General features: G+C 50.4%; 1 protein-coding gene across 1 annotated transcript in view; it reads left to right on the top strand.

The window, feature by feature from the left end:
- Positions 1-3,099: 3,099 nt before the first annotated feature.
- The window catches only part of LOC102878826 (chymotrypsin-like elastase family member 2A), a 12,965-nt gene continuing 3,158 nt past the window's right edge, over positions 3,100-12,906 (top strand). Inside the window, exons 1-6 of the mRNA XM_006914335.3 lie at positions 3,100-3,139; positions 3,411-3,499; positions 4,511-4,608; positions 5,868-5,996; positions 9,833-9,969; positions 11,874-12,019. Coding sequence (XP_006914397.1) covers positions 3,100-3,139; positions 3,411-3,499; positions 4,511-4,608; positions 5,868-5,996; positions 9,833-9,969; positions 11,874-12,019 — 639 coding nt within the window. The remainder of the gene's footprint in view (positions 3,140-3,410; positions 3,500-4,510; positions 4,609-5,867; positions 5,997-9,832; positions 9,970-11,873; positions 12,020-12,906) is intronic.

Genomic DNA, 12,906 nt, shown 5'->3' with positions numbered 1-12,906 from the left:
CCAAATTTCAACATACAGAACCACCTGTGTATCTCGTTAACCTGCAGATGCTGAACTGGCAGGCGTGAGTGAGAGAGTCTGCATTTCTCACTAGTTCCTAAGCTATGCTGATGCTGCTGGTCCAGACCATACTCTGAGCAGCAAGGATCCAAACCACAGAGTCAGTGCACAGAAGCACCGAGGTGTAAACCCAAGCCCCAAACCATTGAACCATAGGGCATCTTAGAGGAAGGCTTTCGAATGAGTCATAAACCTCGTGAGAAGTTCACATCTGTGTGTCCCTGCCCCCACTGAGACCTCAAGGACCCAGCCCAGTTTAGAACTTTACAAACTACCTTATTGTCCAACAATACATAAATGGGAAACTGAGCCCCAGAGGGAGGAGTGGGCTCTCTGCCTCCCCAGCCTCCACTCCCTCTCCAGAAGCCTGGATTTGTTTCCGTGCCACCCCTCCCCCACTCGTCCTACACGGTGGTCGGGTGGAGCCTCATGCCCAGGTCTAGGAGTGGGACTTGTCACCTCCCCTCTCCCACCGTGAGACAGTTGTCTCACAGGCATATGACTTGAAGCAGATTCAATCAGACAGTTGGGGGACTTTCTGGAAGCTACTAGAAGATTCTCACTCAAGTTCAGTTTCAGGATGAGGGGATGTGAAGCTACAATAGCAAGAACTGGGGAAAGAGGAAGAAGGGGTGATTATGCTCCTTGGGGTATATTAGGCAGCACGTGGAAACATTTCTGGTTGTCATGACTTGGAGAGGAAGGGGAGGGGGCTACTGACACCTAGTGGGTGCTGCCAGGGGTGATATCAAACCCACAATGCAGAGGACAGTCCTCATAACGAAGAATCGGCACCTGAAATGCCAATAGTGCCGCAGCTGAGAAACCCTGAGCCAGATCTGTAGCCGTCTTGTTCCCGTGAGAAGAGAGAACCTGGAGCTGCTACGGGCCCCTCGATGGAGCCTGAGGGTGGACCCTCCCAGGGAAGAGCAGAGGCGAGGAGAAGCCGAGGCCTGTGGACATCATCAGAGCCTGGATCCAGCTGCGCCTGAGGTTCGCTCTGCTCCTGGGCTTTCCCGTTTTGTGGCCCAATCAATAGCCCGATGGCTTAAGCCTGTTTAAATGAGGTTTTCTGTCACTTTCGACTCCTCAGAGCAACGTGGTGAAACGGACTGGGCATACGTCCTTCTCTCTGTTGTCATAGATGGGCAATCCCAGGCAAGAGAGACTGTGTAACTTACCGAGGGTCACACGGCCAGCCCGCGCGCGGTGTGAGGTCAGGAGACCGCTTCCTATCACACACTGCTGTTTGCTCAGTGACTTCACACAGGAAAAACCTTTATATTAAAACAAACACAGCTACATGGAGCAGAATGCCAAATTCACATTAACTTTCAAGATAAAATAGGAGACTTCAGGAAGTTTGTTGTCGTAACGATTGCTACAGACTGTAAACAAGAGTCCCAGCACTTACGGGGAGCGAGGGGTGCAGCAGGAACCAGCGGCCAGGTGTTCTGATATCCAGCAGGTTCTGCCCCCCTGCCTCGCCTCACCTTCACGTGATCCGCGGGCGATTACAGAATTCCTTCATGCCCACATTCTCACCCACCCTTACAACGACCCTGCAATCTGCTCGTGGATTGTTATCTAGGAAACTCAGGTCCGGAAGGTAAGTGACTCATTCAAGATGTAACGTTCAAATCTGGCTGAGCAAGGATTTGAACCCAGGTCTTAACAGTTGAAGTCCACAGATCTACTGCTGTTCTGGCTGGGACCAAGGGTAGAACCTGTGGTCACAGAGCAGGGCAGCCTCACCAGAGCCTGGCCTGCCAGGCACTGCACTCTGACCACAAGCAAGGAGCGTGAAGGTCTAAGAAAGAGTGAGGAAACCCTGCTCATTTTCTCCACCCTCCCCCTCACAAAAAAACGGGGGTGTTTATTGTAGCACTAAGAGATTCAGAATGCCATCTCCAATGGCATCAAGCAGAGGGGCTTTGAACTCAGACCAGCCTCAGCCGGAATTCCCATTCTGTCTCAGAAGCTGTGTGATCTTGTGCAAGTCACCTTACCTCTCTGAACCTCCATTTCCGCATCTGAAACAGGGGCCCCTCACGCAGTGTTTCGTAAGGCTAGATAAGACGTGTGAAGGTGACAGATAGGTGGTGTTTAGCATCAGTCCCCCTTTCTAAGAGGCTCCTGCTGTGACCCCATCTGGAAGATGAAGTTTTTAGAGAAAGAAGTGCAAACGACTGTTGTCTGAGGAGCAGACAATAAAATACGTCTTGATCCATTCCGATGAAGTCCTCCCGAGCCAGCACACTCTCTTTCACCCCATCGCTGGGGCTGCCAAACCCCGACGGTGCAGACGTCTTATGCTTCTCCTCCATCAGCATGTCCCCTGCGCTTTTCAAATCCTCACCGCCATGTCGCAAACAAACCGGACACATCTTTCTCTCCCTGTTTCATAGATGGGCAGGCCCCAGGCCTAGAGGCTTTCGTGACTAGTCCAAGGTCACACAGCCAGCCATGGCCTAGAATAGGACTCCTCAGCCTCAGCACCATTGACCTTGGGGGTGAGATAACTCCTTGTGATGGGCTGTCCTGTGCATTGTAGAAGGTCTAGCAGCATCTCTAGTCTCTACCCACTAGAGGCCAATAGAATTCCAGCCCCAGCCATGACAACCAAAAATGTCTCCAGACACTGTCAAATATCTCCTGATGGCCAATCCAGCCCCACTGAGAACCACTGAGCTAGAAAGCTTTTTGTTCAGCATGCCAGCCTAATCTTTTCTTTGAAAACGCAACTCCAACGACCAGTAATCCATATTTTTCTCCTTCTCTAGCATATAACATAGTCTCTTGAAAGCAGATAGAACCCATCTTTCAATATCTACCTTTGGAATATTTTTCAAAGTATATCCACAGTGGCATGGGGGGAGAAAATGGGAAAAAAAAATATTGAAACACAGGCCTTATTTTCCACGGGGCTTTGAGAAAATCCCCACCTTGTGTATTCCTAGTATATCTCTGGCCGATAAGCCCGCTCATAAAACCAGGGCCTTGCTCAAGGCCACACTGAACAGGACTCTTACCGCTATCATGATCGGGGCCCTACTGCTGTTTGCGTTGGTGGCTGGAGGTTAGCTCTGTCTCCCAGAAGTGCTTTCCCCGTCCGTCCCCTGATGGGAACGGGATGGGACTTCCCTGCCCCCACTGGACTCAGTTCTCTGGTTTTAAGGAAGCCAGAGCGAAGTTCCAAAGAAGAGGAGCGAAGGGCAGGACACTATGACCTCCCGGGACCCTCCCAGAACGAGATTTTCTCTTTGGGGCTGGGGAACGCACGCAGCAAGTGTGGACTACACCGTTTGGGTCAGTGCTTCCCTGACTCACAATCCTCTCTCTTTTCACAGCTCTCGGCTGTGGGATCCCCACTTACCAGCCCCAACTGCCCAGAGTGGTCGGAGGTGAAGACGCGAGGCCCAACAGCTGGCCCTGGCAGGTGAGTCCCCCGCACTACACCTCCTCCCGCCCTGCGCCCACCTCCGCATGCCGCTCCTGTGCCCTCTGCCGTCAGATCTACCGCATCGGCAAAGATGGGGAAATCCACCCATAAAATGCACTTCTGTGGCCTTGGTCAACCTCGAGGGGAGGAAGAAGAGGTGCTTTCTCCAGCTACAATAAGGAGCCACCCACCCCACCCCACTGCCCATACCCATGGGCGTTCGTGTGTGGACATGAGTGTGCACATGTGCATGTGCAGCGTGGTCATACGAGGCTTCTTGGAGAAGGTAATCTTGACCACACACCTGTAGGAAGTGAAGGAGAAAACTGTGCTGATACCTGGGAAGAGAATATTGCAGTCAGGAGGAACAGCAAGTGCAAAGGGCCTGTGGCAGCAGTGGGCTCGGTGTATTTGCGGAACCTTCTGGAGGTCAGCGTGGCTGGATCAGAGGGGAGTGGGAGCCGATGATGTCCGGGTGGTCATACAGAGCCTTGTACGTCATACGGCGTAGGATTTTACACTGTGTAAAGTGGGGAGAGTCTGAGCAGAGGAGACGTAATCAGACGTACATTTAAAAAGGATCATTCTGGCCACTGCGTGGAGACTATATGGGGTGAGGGACGGGCGAGGGAGAGAGCGGGGAGAACAAATAGGAAACTATAATAATAATCCAGGTGGGAGATGAAGGTGGTCGGGAGGGGTAGCATCCTCTTCGTTGGAAAATCCCAACAAATCCCATTACAGAAAGATGTTCGGAACAGTTAGTTTTTAATCGTGTCTTTAAAGTTTTGATAATTTGTGCATCATGGATTTTTGTGTTCATTTTTATTTTTTTAACGTTGCATTAAAATGTTATTTATTCTGATTACTGAGTTTCCCGGTGCCCGCTTACATTCTGCACCCGAGACGAGTGCCTCGCTCACCGTACCCTCGCACTGCTATCGGGGATTCTGAAGGGTAGTGAGGCCCAGCTCGTTCAGCTACCAGAGCACCCACGCTTCCTTCCAGATCTCCCTGCAGTACTACTCCAGCGGCCAGTGGCGTCACACCTGCGGAGGGTCCCTGGTGGCCAAGGACTGGGTCCTAACAGCTGCCCACTGCATCAGGTAACTGCTGTTCCCCTGTCACCCAGCCCGCTCATCCCACCAGCCAGCGCTCGTCATCTAAGAGCTGGAACCCAAATGGCCTGAACCACCCTCTAGAAGGGGGCCTTGCAAATAACCATTTGCCTGGCCGAGAAACAAGCTTTAGTTGAGAAACAAGCCTTATAGATCAGTCTGTTGGCCAGTTGAAGGATCAATACATGACATCAATTGAGTGCCCTGTGCGGGACACTGAAAGGGAATATGGGGGAGGGGAGACCCATTTCCTGTCTTCTTGGGGGTACTAAATGCGGTCTCCAGATCTGAAACTGGGTTCCCTTAAACGACTTGAATGACTTCCCCAAGCCTCAATGCCATCACCTGCAGAAGAGCAGATAACGAAATAGTCGTATGTGGCAAGTGGCTACTGAATGGGACAGCACAGACAGAGTAAGCAAAATTAAAGTAAGCTTTCATTTTCAAGTTAACAAAGTTATACCTACTAAAGAAAATAACCAAAACAAAATTCCATTCTGGTCTCCAGGTCAAAAAAAAAAAAAAGCAGATAACAGACTTTAGTGTGGATTGAATGAAATGATGCGTTAAAGAGCCTGGCACTTAATATGTGCTCAATAAAAGTGAGCTATTACCATACAGGGCCCACAGGGAAAGAACAGTTTCTGAGACAGTCATTGTTCACCTGTCCTTCCCTCCCAACGTAAGACCTCTGCTTATCTCACCCAGCTAGCGCTTCCTGGAGTTTCGGGGTGACTCTTGTGTTGGCCGAGGCGGTCCTTTCTCCCCACCTCATTTATAAGTTTTATGAGGTGGTGGGAAAAATAATAGAGGTCTGGGAGTCAGGAGTCCCGGCTTCTAGTTCTAGAGTCTCACTAACTAGCTGTAAGACTCCGACCAGTAACTCCTCTCTGAGCCTCAGTTTCCCCATCTAAAAATGAGAGGTAGGGGATTAAACTAGAAAACGCCCTTGAGGGTAAATGACCGCTGTGTTCTCTGCATTCATTTCATTTCCCTCATGATAATCCAGAGTTTATATTATACATTTAGGTTACATTATAGTTTATAGTTAGTATAGTGTGGTTATAACTGCTATATAGTTATAATGTTATAATGAAACACTTGCCCCAGAGAAGAAAAAGTCTCCAGTGCCAACTAGTGGCTTATGGGGCCCATCCATGCACTGAGGAGTCCCTGCCCATGGGGGGCCAGATAGAGGACAGGACATCCTGGAGCTGACCCTCTCCGTCCGCCCGGCTTTCTTCCAGCTCCTCCAGGACCTACCGCGTGCTGCTCGGCAGGCAGAGCCTCTCCACGGATGAGGATGGCTCGCTGGCTGTCCAGGTCTCCAAGCTCGTGGTGAATGAGGACTGGAACCCCAACAAGCTCACCCAAGGGTACTTTCTGTCTGAGTGCACTTGGGAGTGGGTTGGCAGGGTCATGGCCAAGGGGAAGAGTCCCAGCCAAAGGCAGCAGGAGCCACCCTGCCCGCTCCTTGGCTCCTTCTGTAGGGAGGAGGAAGTAGCTCTGGTTGATTCCACACCTTCCCTTTCTTCGCTCTCTCCCCATCACCCTCCCCAGGGAGACCGGACCACCCCTGTCCCAGGCCCTTTTCTAAGTGTCTTACGTACATATCTCATTTAATCCTCACAACCACCCTAGAGGCAGGCATCGCTATTGTCCTCATTTTAATAGAGAGGGAACAGAGGCACAGATAGGCTGAGGAACTCGAGTAAGTCACGCGGTCACTAGGGAGGAGGAAGCTCTCCCCAAAGATGCCTGGGCTGAGGGTGTGAACTGGAGGGAGGGAGAGGCAAACACTGTCAGAGCCACCTAGGTCTCCCGCCAGTTAAGCCTGCAGAGCGAGCCCCTGTCCACCCCAGGCACTCACTAACACCATACCTACTCTACGCCAAGCCCTGGGGATACAGGGATGGGTCTGCAGACCCCACAACTGTCATTGGGGTAGGACACAGCGCCTCCTGCCTTCCCCCACCCTGTACGCACTCCCAACAAGGCTTTTTACATTTTCAAAGACTCCCTGAGACCATGTAGGGACAGCCTAGGGATAATATATACAGAAAGATGACAAGAGTCTCAGCGCTCATTCACCCACCAGTAATGGTCCCCTACCCATGAGAGGGGAATGACAATAGCCCCATCTCACCTTCCTCTCAGATGATCAGATACCATCCTATGCCCAATCGAAGTCTTTACTGAACCACCTCCCCTCTACGTGCCATATGCCATGTTGGGCACTCGACTCTGAGTACTGAACACACAGAGAAGTGCAGGGCATCGTGCTACCTCTCAGGGAGCTCATGGGCCTAAGGATGGCAGTGAGACAATGCGAGGTACTGATTGGGAGCTGAGAGCCTGGAGCCTGATGGCCTAGATATAAATAGTGACCGTGTGACGCGCGAGTTCCTCAGCCTTTCTGTGCCTCTGTTCCCTCTCTATTAAAATGACAATAGCGATGCCTGCCTTTAGGGTGGTTGTGAGGATTAAATGTGATATGTACGTAAGACACTTAGAAAAGGGCCTGGGACAGGGGTGGTCCGGTCTCCCTGGGGAGGGTGATGGGGAGGAAGTGATGAAAGGGAAGGTGCTCTGCAAAATCAACCACTCACCTGTCCCTTCCTGCTCTCAAGGGACAGGCCCGGTCATGGCACGTAGCCCATTAGAGATTAGCTCATGTCTGCTTCCTCTTCTAGATGGAATTTTACACAGGCTGAGCTGTGCCTGATTCACCCCTGAAGCTGCAGCCCCTAACCCGCGGAGGGGCCACATAGTAAGGCCAGAGAATATGTGCTGGAGCATTAGGTTTCTTCTGCGATTACTAATCCTGAGCTCCAGGTGGTAATCAATGAAATTCAGAGCCATAGATTCATTCACGCCCTGATTCCAGAAATATCTGTTGAGCACCTACTATGCACCAAGCCCTGTTCTAGGCACCCGGGAAGCAGCATCACTGGGACCCCAGGGACACCCAGGGACCCCAGCCCCATGAGGTTTATGGTAACCCCTAAACCTGAGCAGCTCGTTGCAGCTGGGGAAGCTCCGCTTTCTAATTCCACAAGCACAGGCAGTCCAGCGCCCACTGGTGTCTGTGCCCAGCCAAATGCAGTCATCCGTGAAAACCGGCAGGAGTGTCAGGGAGCCCCAACCTTCCAGAAATTGCAATCCAGGATGCCTGCCCCATGCTCTCCGTTGACTCCAAAAGCTGGTTTACACAATCATACATACTAACATTTATCGCTTCCCTGGTAACAAATGTTTCCCATGTAGCATCTTATTTATTCTTCACATCCGCCCTAGGAGGGTGGTACCGTTACCCTCCACATTTCACAGATGAGGAAACCATGACCTAGAGAAGTTAAGGAACTTGCCTGAGGTCAACAGATCGAGAAATGAGCATTAAATGAAGTGCGAGGCACTGAGCAGAGAGCCTGATTCTAGCAGTGCTTCGGCACGCTTTTATCATCGCTGCGATCAAAAGTTATCGTCCCTTCTCCATGCTTCCCCATCACCTTCCCAGAGCTCAAAGGTGTCCGTCATCCTCTCCTCTCTCAGTTCAGAAGAACAGGTCTGCAGTTCCACAAAGGCCTCTAGGAAGAAGTACCCGGCAATGCTACAGATTTGCATCATTTATGCACACGTGTGGCCTCTTCTGCAGCCCAAGATGCCACCCCTGAATGGCTGCCCAGAGAGCTCACTCTGCCAAATCTTCCAGAAGACTCCTCATCACAGCCCCAGTGAGCACACCCTGTGGCCGTAACACTCTGTGTTCCTTCATCCAGTACAGCCAGTGGTCCAGCGCTGATGATGCTCACAGAGGATGCAGGGGGTCCGTGCGTCACGAGTCAGTCCCTGCCCTCAGAGGGCTTGTCAACACACACACAAGACATGGGAAAGTCGTAACAGGACAAGGAAGGCCTTGAGAGATGGGGAGGATGTGGGTAGACAGAAAGTACAGAAGGGGCTTTTCAAGTTAGGAGAACTGCCAGGACAAGGGATGGGTCACAGAATGGGCAGGTGGTACAGGGGCAGTGACCAGAGCAGTCCAGCAGGCATGGGAAAATGCGAAGAGGATTATGGGAGAGATGGCTAAGAATGTGTATTAGAACTGAAAAGGCCATCGGCCCTAAGGACCTTTAATATCTGTCCTATCAATGACTGTCACTCTTCTGGTTATCTATTGCTGTATAACAAATCACTCCAAAACTTAATGGCTTAAAACAGCAGCAGTTACGTATTATAATTCTCTCTCATAGTCTGACTGGACTCAGCTGGACAGCTCCCACTCAGGTGTCTCGTGAACTAGACGGTGTTGGCTGGGCTGCATCATATATAAAGCTTCCTCCCTCACCTGTGGAGGCTGATGCTGGTTGTCCAGACCATCTGCACATGGCCTCTCTGAGTGGCCTTGGCTTCTCTGCAGCATGGAGGCTGAGTTCCAAGAACAAGTGTCCTGGAGGACAAGACAGAAGCTGCATCTCTCCTCATGACCTAGTTTGAGAAGTCGTATGGTATCTCTTCCTCTATATCACAGGTCTTTGGGGCCCCCTTCCCAATCCATGGGGAAGAAACCCAAAACCCACCTCTTGATGGACAGAGTGTCAACATCACATCGTAACAAGTGCCTATGGGATGGGCGATCTCATTACAGCCATCATGGAAAACACAATCTGCCAATCACTAACAGTTTCCTAGACGAGGGCGTGAGACTAAGGGCTGTATCCGGGGGCGGAGTCGAGGTGGAGGGGAGAGTAAAGAGTAAAGGCAAAAGGCCTTTCCATCTGAGCATCTACTGCCATTTTCTAACTGAACGCGGAGTTTATGGCCAGGACAGACATCATCAAGCAGTCATGGATTTCCTTGCTGACCCTGGACAGAACCTCAGAATCTTTGTCAACACAGCCCATCAGGCAGCCATGGCTAACCCCTCAGAGTGGACATTGCAAGACAAAATCTACTTGCCCATCCTGTTCTAAACAGCCCCCTGAAAGGGCTCGGGGGAATTTAGGGCTCCGAGCTCTACTAGAGACAAAAAGCAACCCTGGGATTTAACCATAGCCGCCCCCCTATCCCTCACAGCCCTAGCAGAGGGAAGATTCACAATCGGACTGGCCGAGCAGGAGGTTCAGTGGTTCCAGCTGAGGCTAGATAAGAAATGAAGCTGGAGCAGGAGCAGTCAACCCTCTCTTTATGCTCTGCCTCTTTACCAACCCAGGAACGACATTGCCCTGCTCAAACTGGCCAACCCCGTCTCCCTGAGCGACAAGATCCAGCTGGGCTGCCTCCCTCCTGCCGGCAGCATCCTACCCAACAACTACGTCTGCTATGTCACTGGCTGGGGAAGGCTGCAGAGTAAGTGGGCACTGGGAGCCCCAAGGCTTGGAAGGGAGGGAGGCGATGTCACCCCTGTCTACTCAGGGTCTTTCTCTGCACTCATCATCTCAAGATATCTGGAAAAAATGGCGGCTACCTTGAAGAGGCAGGATAGTGTAGACTAATAAGAGGGCAGACTGCCTGGGTTCGAATCCCAGCTCCAACACATACTATCTGTGTGACCTTGGGCACATAGCCTTTCCATACCGCAGTTTCCTCATCTGCAAAATGGGAATAACAACAGCACCTGCATCACAGGGCTGTCAAGAGGATTGAAGGAGATAATCCATGGGAAGCACTTAGACCAGTGCCTGGCACATAGTAGGTGCTCTGTGTTAGTTCTGTCACTATGATGGAATGAGTCCCTCTGTATGACCCAAGGCTGCAGTCCAGAACAGCATTCACTCTGTGACCTCAGGCTTTAGGGGTTCCACAAAGGACCCTACTCTCCCCACATCAAAACTTACTTGTCCCACATGCCACCTAACCCTGCTGCTCAGAACCTGGTTGCATGAGTCTCCTTTTGATACAAACCGCATGGGTCAGAAATCCAATGATGCTAGGCCACCAAGAAGGAACAGAGGACCTGCCCTTCCCTGGTAATGTTACCAGAGGTTTAAAAAGTCTAGGAAGGTTCATGCAAGTGACTTTTCTTTTCACAATGATATAAACCTGTAAGTATCAATGATATATTTTTCTGGAGGTACATCAACATATATACACTCAAATAAATTAGTATAGCCTTCTTGAATGACTTATGTGCACAAGCAAGGACACATGTAAACTCAGCAGAAGTGATAAGGGGGAGGCATCTTATACTTATCGAGATACAAGCACAGCCTCTTGTTAATTTACTAAGCAAACATCGGGGCAGAATGCATTCCACTGGAGGCAGTGAGAGCCAGGGAAAGTCCAAATGCTTGGCTTTTAGTCTTAGCTGTTGGTTAGCTCTGTAACCTTGGGCAAGCCACTGTAGAGCCTCAGTTTCCTCATCTGTAAAATGGAAATACAGTTGGCGAAATTAAAAGAGATGACAAAAGAGATATGAAAATGCTTTATACATTGTAGAATATTATACAAGTGTTAACTACTTATTAATCATAGTGGTTTGGGGCAAGCTGCTTGACCTCTCTTAGCTACAATATCCCATCTGTCACATAGGAATAAATATTTACTGTGAGGGTTAGCATGTTTTGAAAAGCCTAAGAAAGTACAGTGAAGAATTATAATACAATTAATCCTTGCCATTAGTTGCGATGATAATCGTGACGGAGGCGATGGTGACAGTGCCATTAGAAGCCATTAGGAAAGCTCTACCTTCACCACATTCGAATGTTTTTCGTAACCTGGGGCTCCAAATGCCAGCAGGTTCACTGTCAGTATTAGAGGTAAGTGATAGAAACCCATGAAGCGAGCTGGCCTCAACCAAGGGCAGAGACACAGCCAGGTTTCAGGAACGAGATAGAGTCAGGGGCTGGAAGACAGTAAGAAACTCCAGAAACCCTCTCACAGAATTTCTTTCTTGGTAAATCTACTTCGTTCTTCTCTCCCTAGAAGAAATGGCAGCCACTGCCAACAGCTCCAGGTTTACATCCTCTCTGGCTAGAATTTCTTAGTCCCAATGCCAAATTCCCAGAGAAGGAGCTCATTGGCTGAGGTTGAGTCAGATGTTCACCCCCGAACCAATCATGTTAGTGGCCCGAACACTAACCAATCAACTGTGAGGACACAGTATACACAAATATGGCTGCTCCCATTTGCAACCATAGATGGATGGGAAGTAAGAGTGACCAGAAAAAAAGGGGCTGGCCAGAAAACCCAGTACTTCTTTAGTCTCAGGAGTCCCTTTGTCCCTGTAACGCCTTCTCTCTCATCTCACGCAGCCAACGGGGCTCTTCCTGACATCCTGCAGCAGGGCCAGCTGCTAGTTGTGGACTATGCCACATGTTCCAGCCGTGGCTGGTGGGGCAGCTCCGTGAAGACCAACATGATCTGTGCTGGGGGTGATGGCGTGATCTCCAGCTGCAACGTGAGTGTAGAAAATCGGGTGCTGCGCCTCCACAATGAAATGGGGCTGGGGGTAAGAGGAAGCGCTCGGGGACCTAGAATTCATCCTCCTTCCTGCTGGCAGAACTGGAAAACAGCTCCAGACATTTGAGACCCTGACTTTTGTGCTCGTAGTCTCCAGAAAAGATGTTTTGAGATTTTCCTCATAGTATCCACACCGCTCACTGCTGGGAAGGCCTTCCTTGGGTCTCATTGAGGTCCCTCATTACTCTCATCTCTCTTAATCTTCCTTCAGTGTAGGAAGGGAGCCAAGGGGATGTATTCTCTGGGTTAGGGCCTTTCTAAGGAGATTTGGAGTTTATCTCTTGAATTAACCCCATTAATGGCCCAATGTATTCCCTTACGGTAGCTGCCACAGAGCCTTCCTGGGGACGGTGTCTTAATCAAGACGAATTTGCAGCAGAATGAGGACAAAGCAAGAAGGAGCCTCATGTCCTTAAGATCACACTGTGCCCCTAAACTCTCTGTCCCCACACAGACTGCCCCCCAGGAAAGTCCCTCCCTATGGGTGGAAATGGCCAGTGGTGGCTGAGCGCATGGCATTGTGACTGTGAGATGCAGCCTCAGCTCCTTCACTAACTGCCTGCACAGCCTCTGAGGGCTTCAGTTTTCCCTCTTCAGCGAAATGGAATACAAACAATACTTAGCTCTCCCGTTTTTGTGAGGAATAAATGAGACGAGGCATAGAAAGTGCTCGGCTCAGTTCTTGGCACACAAAAAGGATAAATGTCAGCTCTCGTTAGTATTACAAGAACTATGACCACAAGGACTGGTCGGAGAACATGGCGAGTTGCAGTGGATATCAATCCACTGCAATCATGGGGTGCTAATGGGCTGCCCCTCCCCCTC

This window comes from Pteropus alecto, unplaced genomic scaffold, assembly GCF_000325575.1.
Source record: "Pteropus alecto unplaced genomic scaffold, ASM32557v1 scaffold125, whole genome shotgun sequence".
NCBI classification, from domain to species: Eukaryota; Metazoa; Chordata; class Mammalia; order Chiroptera; family Pteropodidae; genus Pteropus; species Pteropus alecto.
The sequence above is the reverse complement of the archived record's forward strand: the minus strand, read 5'-3'. Positions and strand labels throughout refer to the sequence as shown.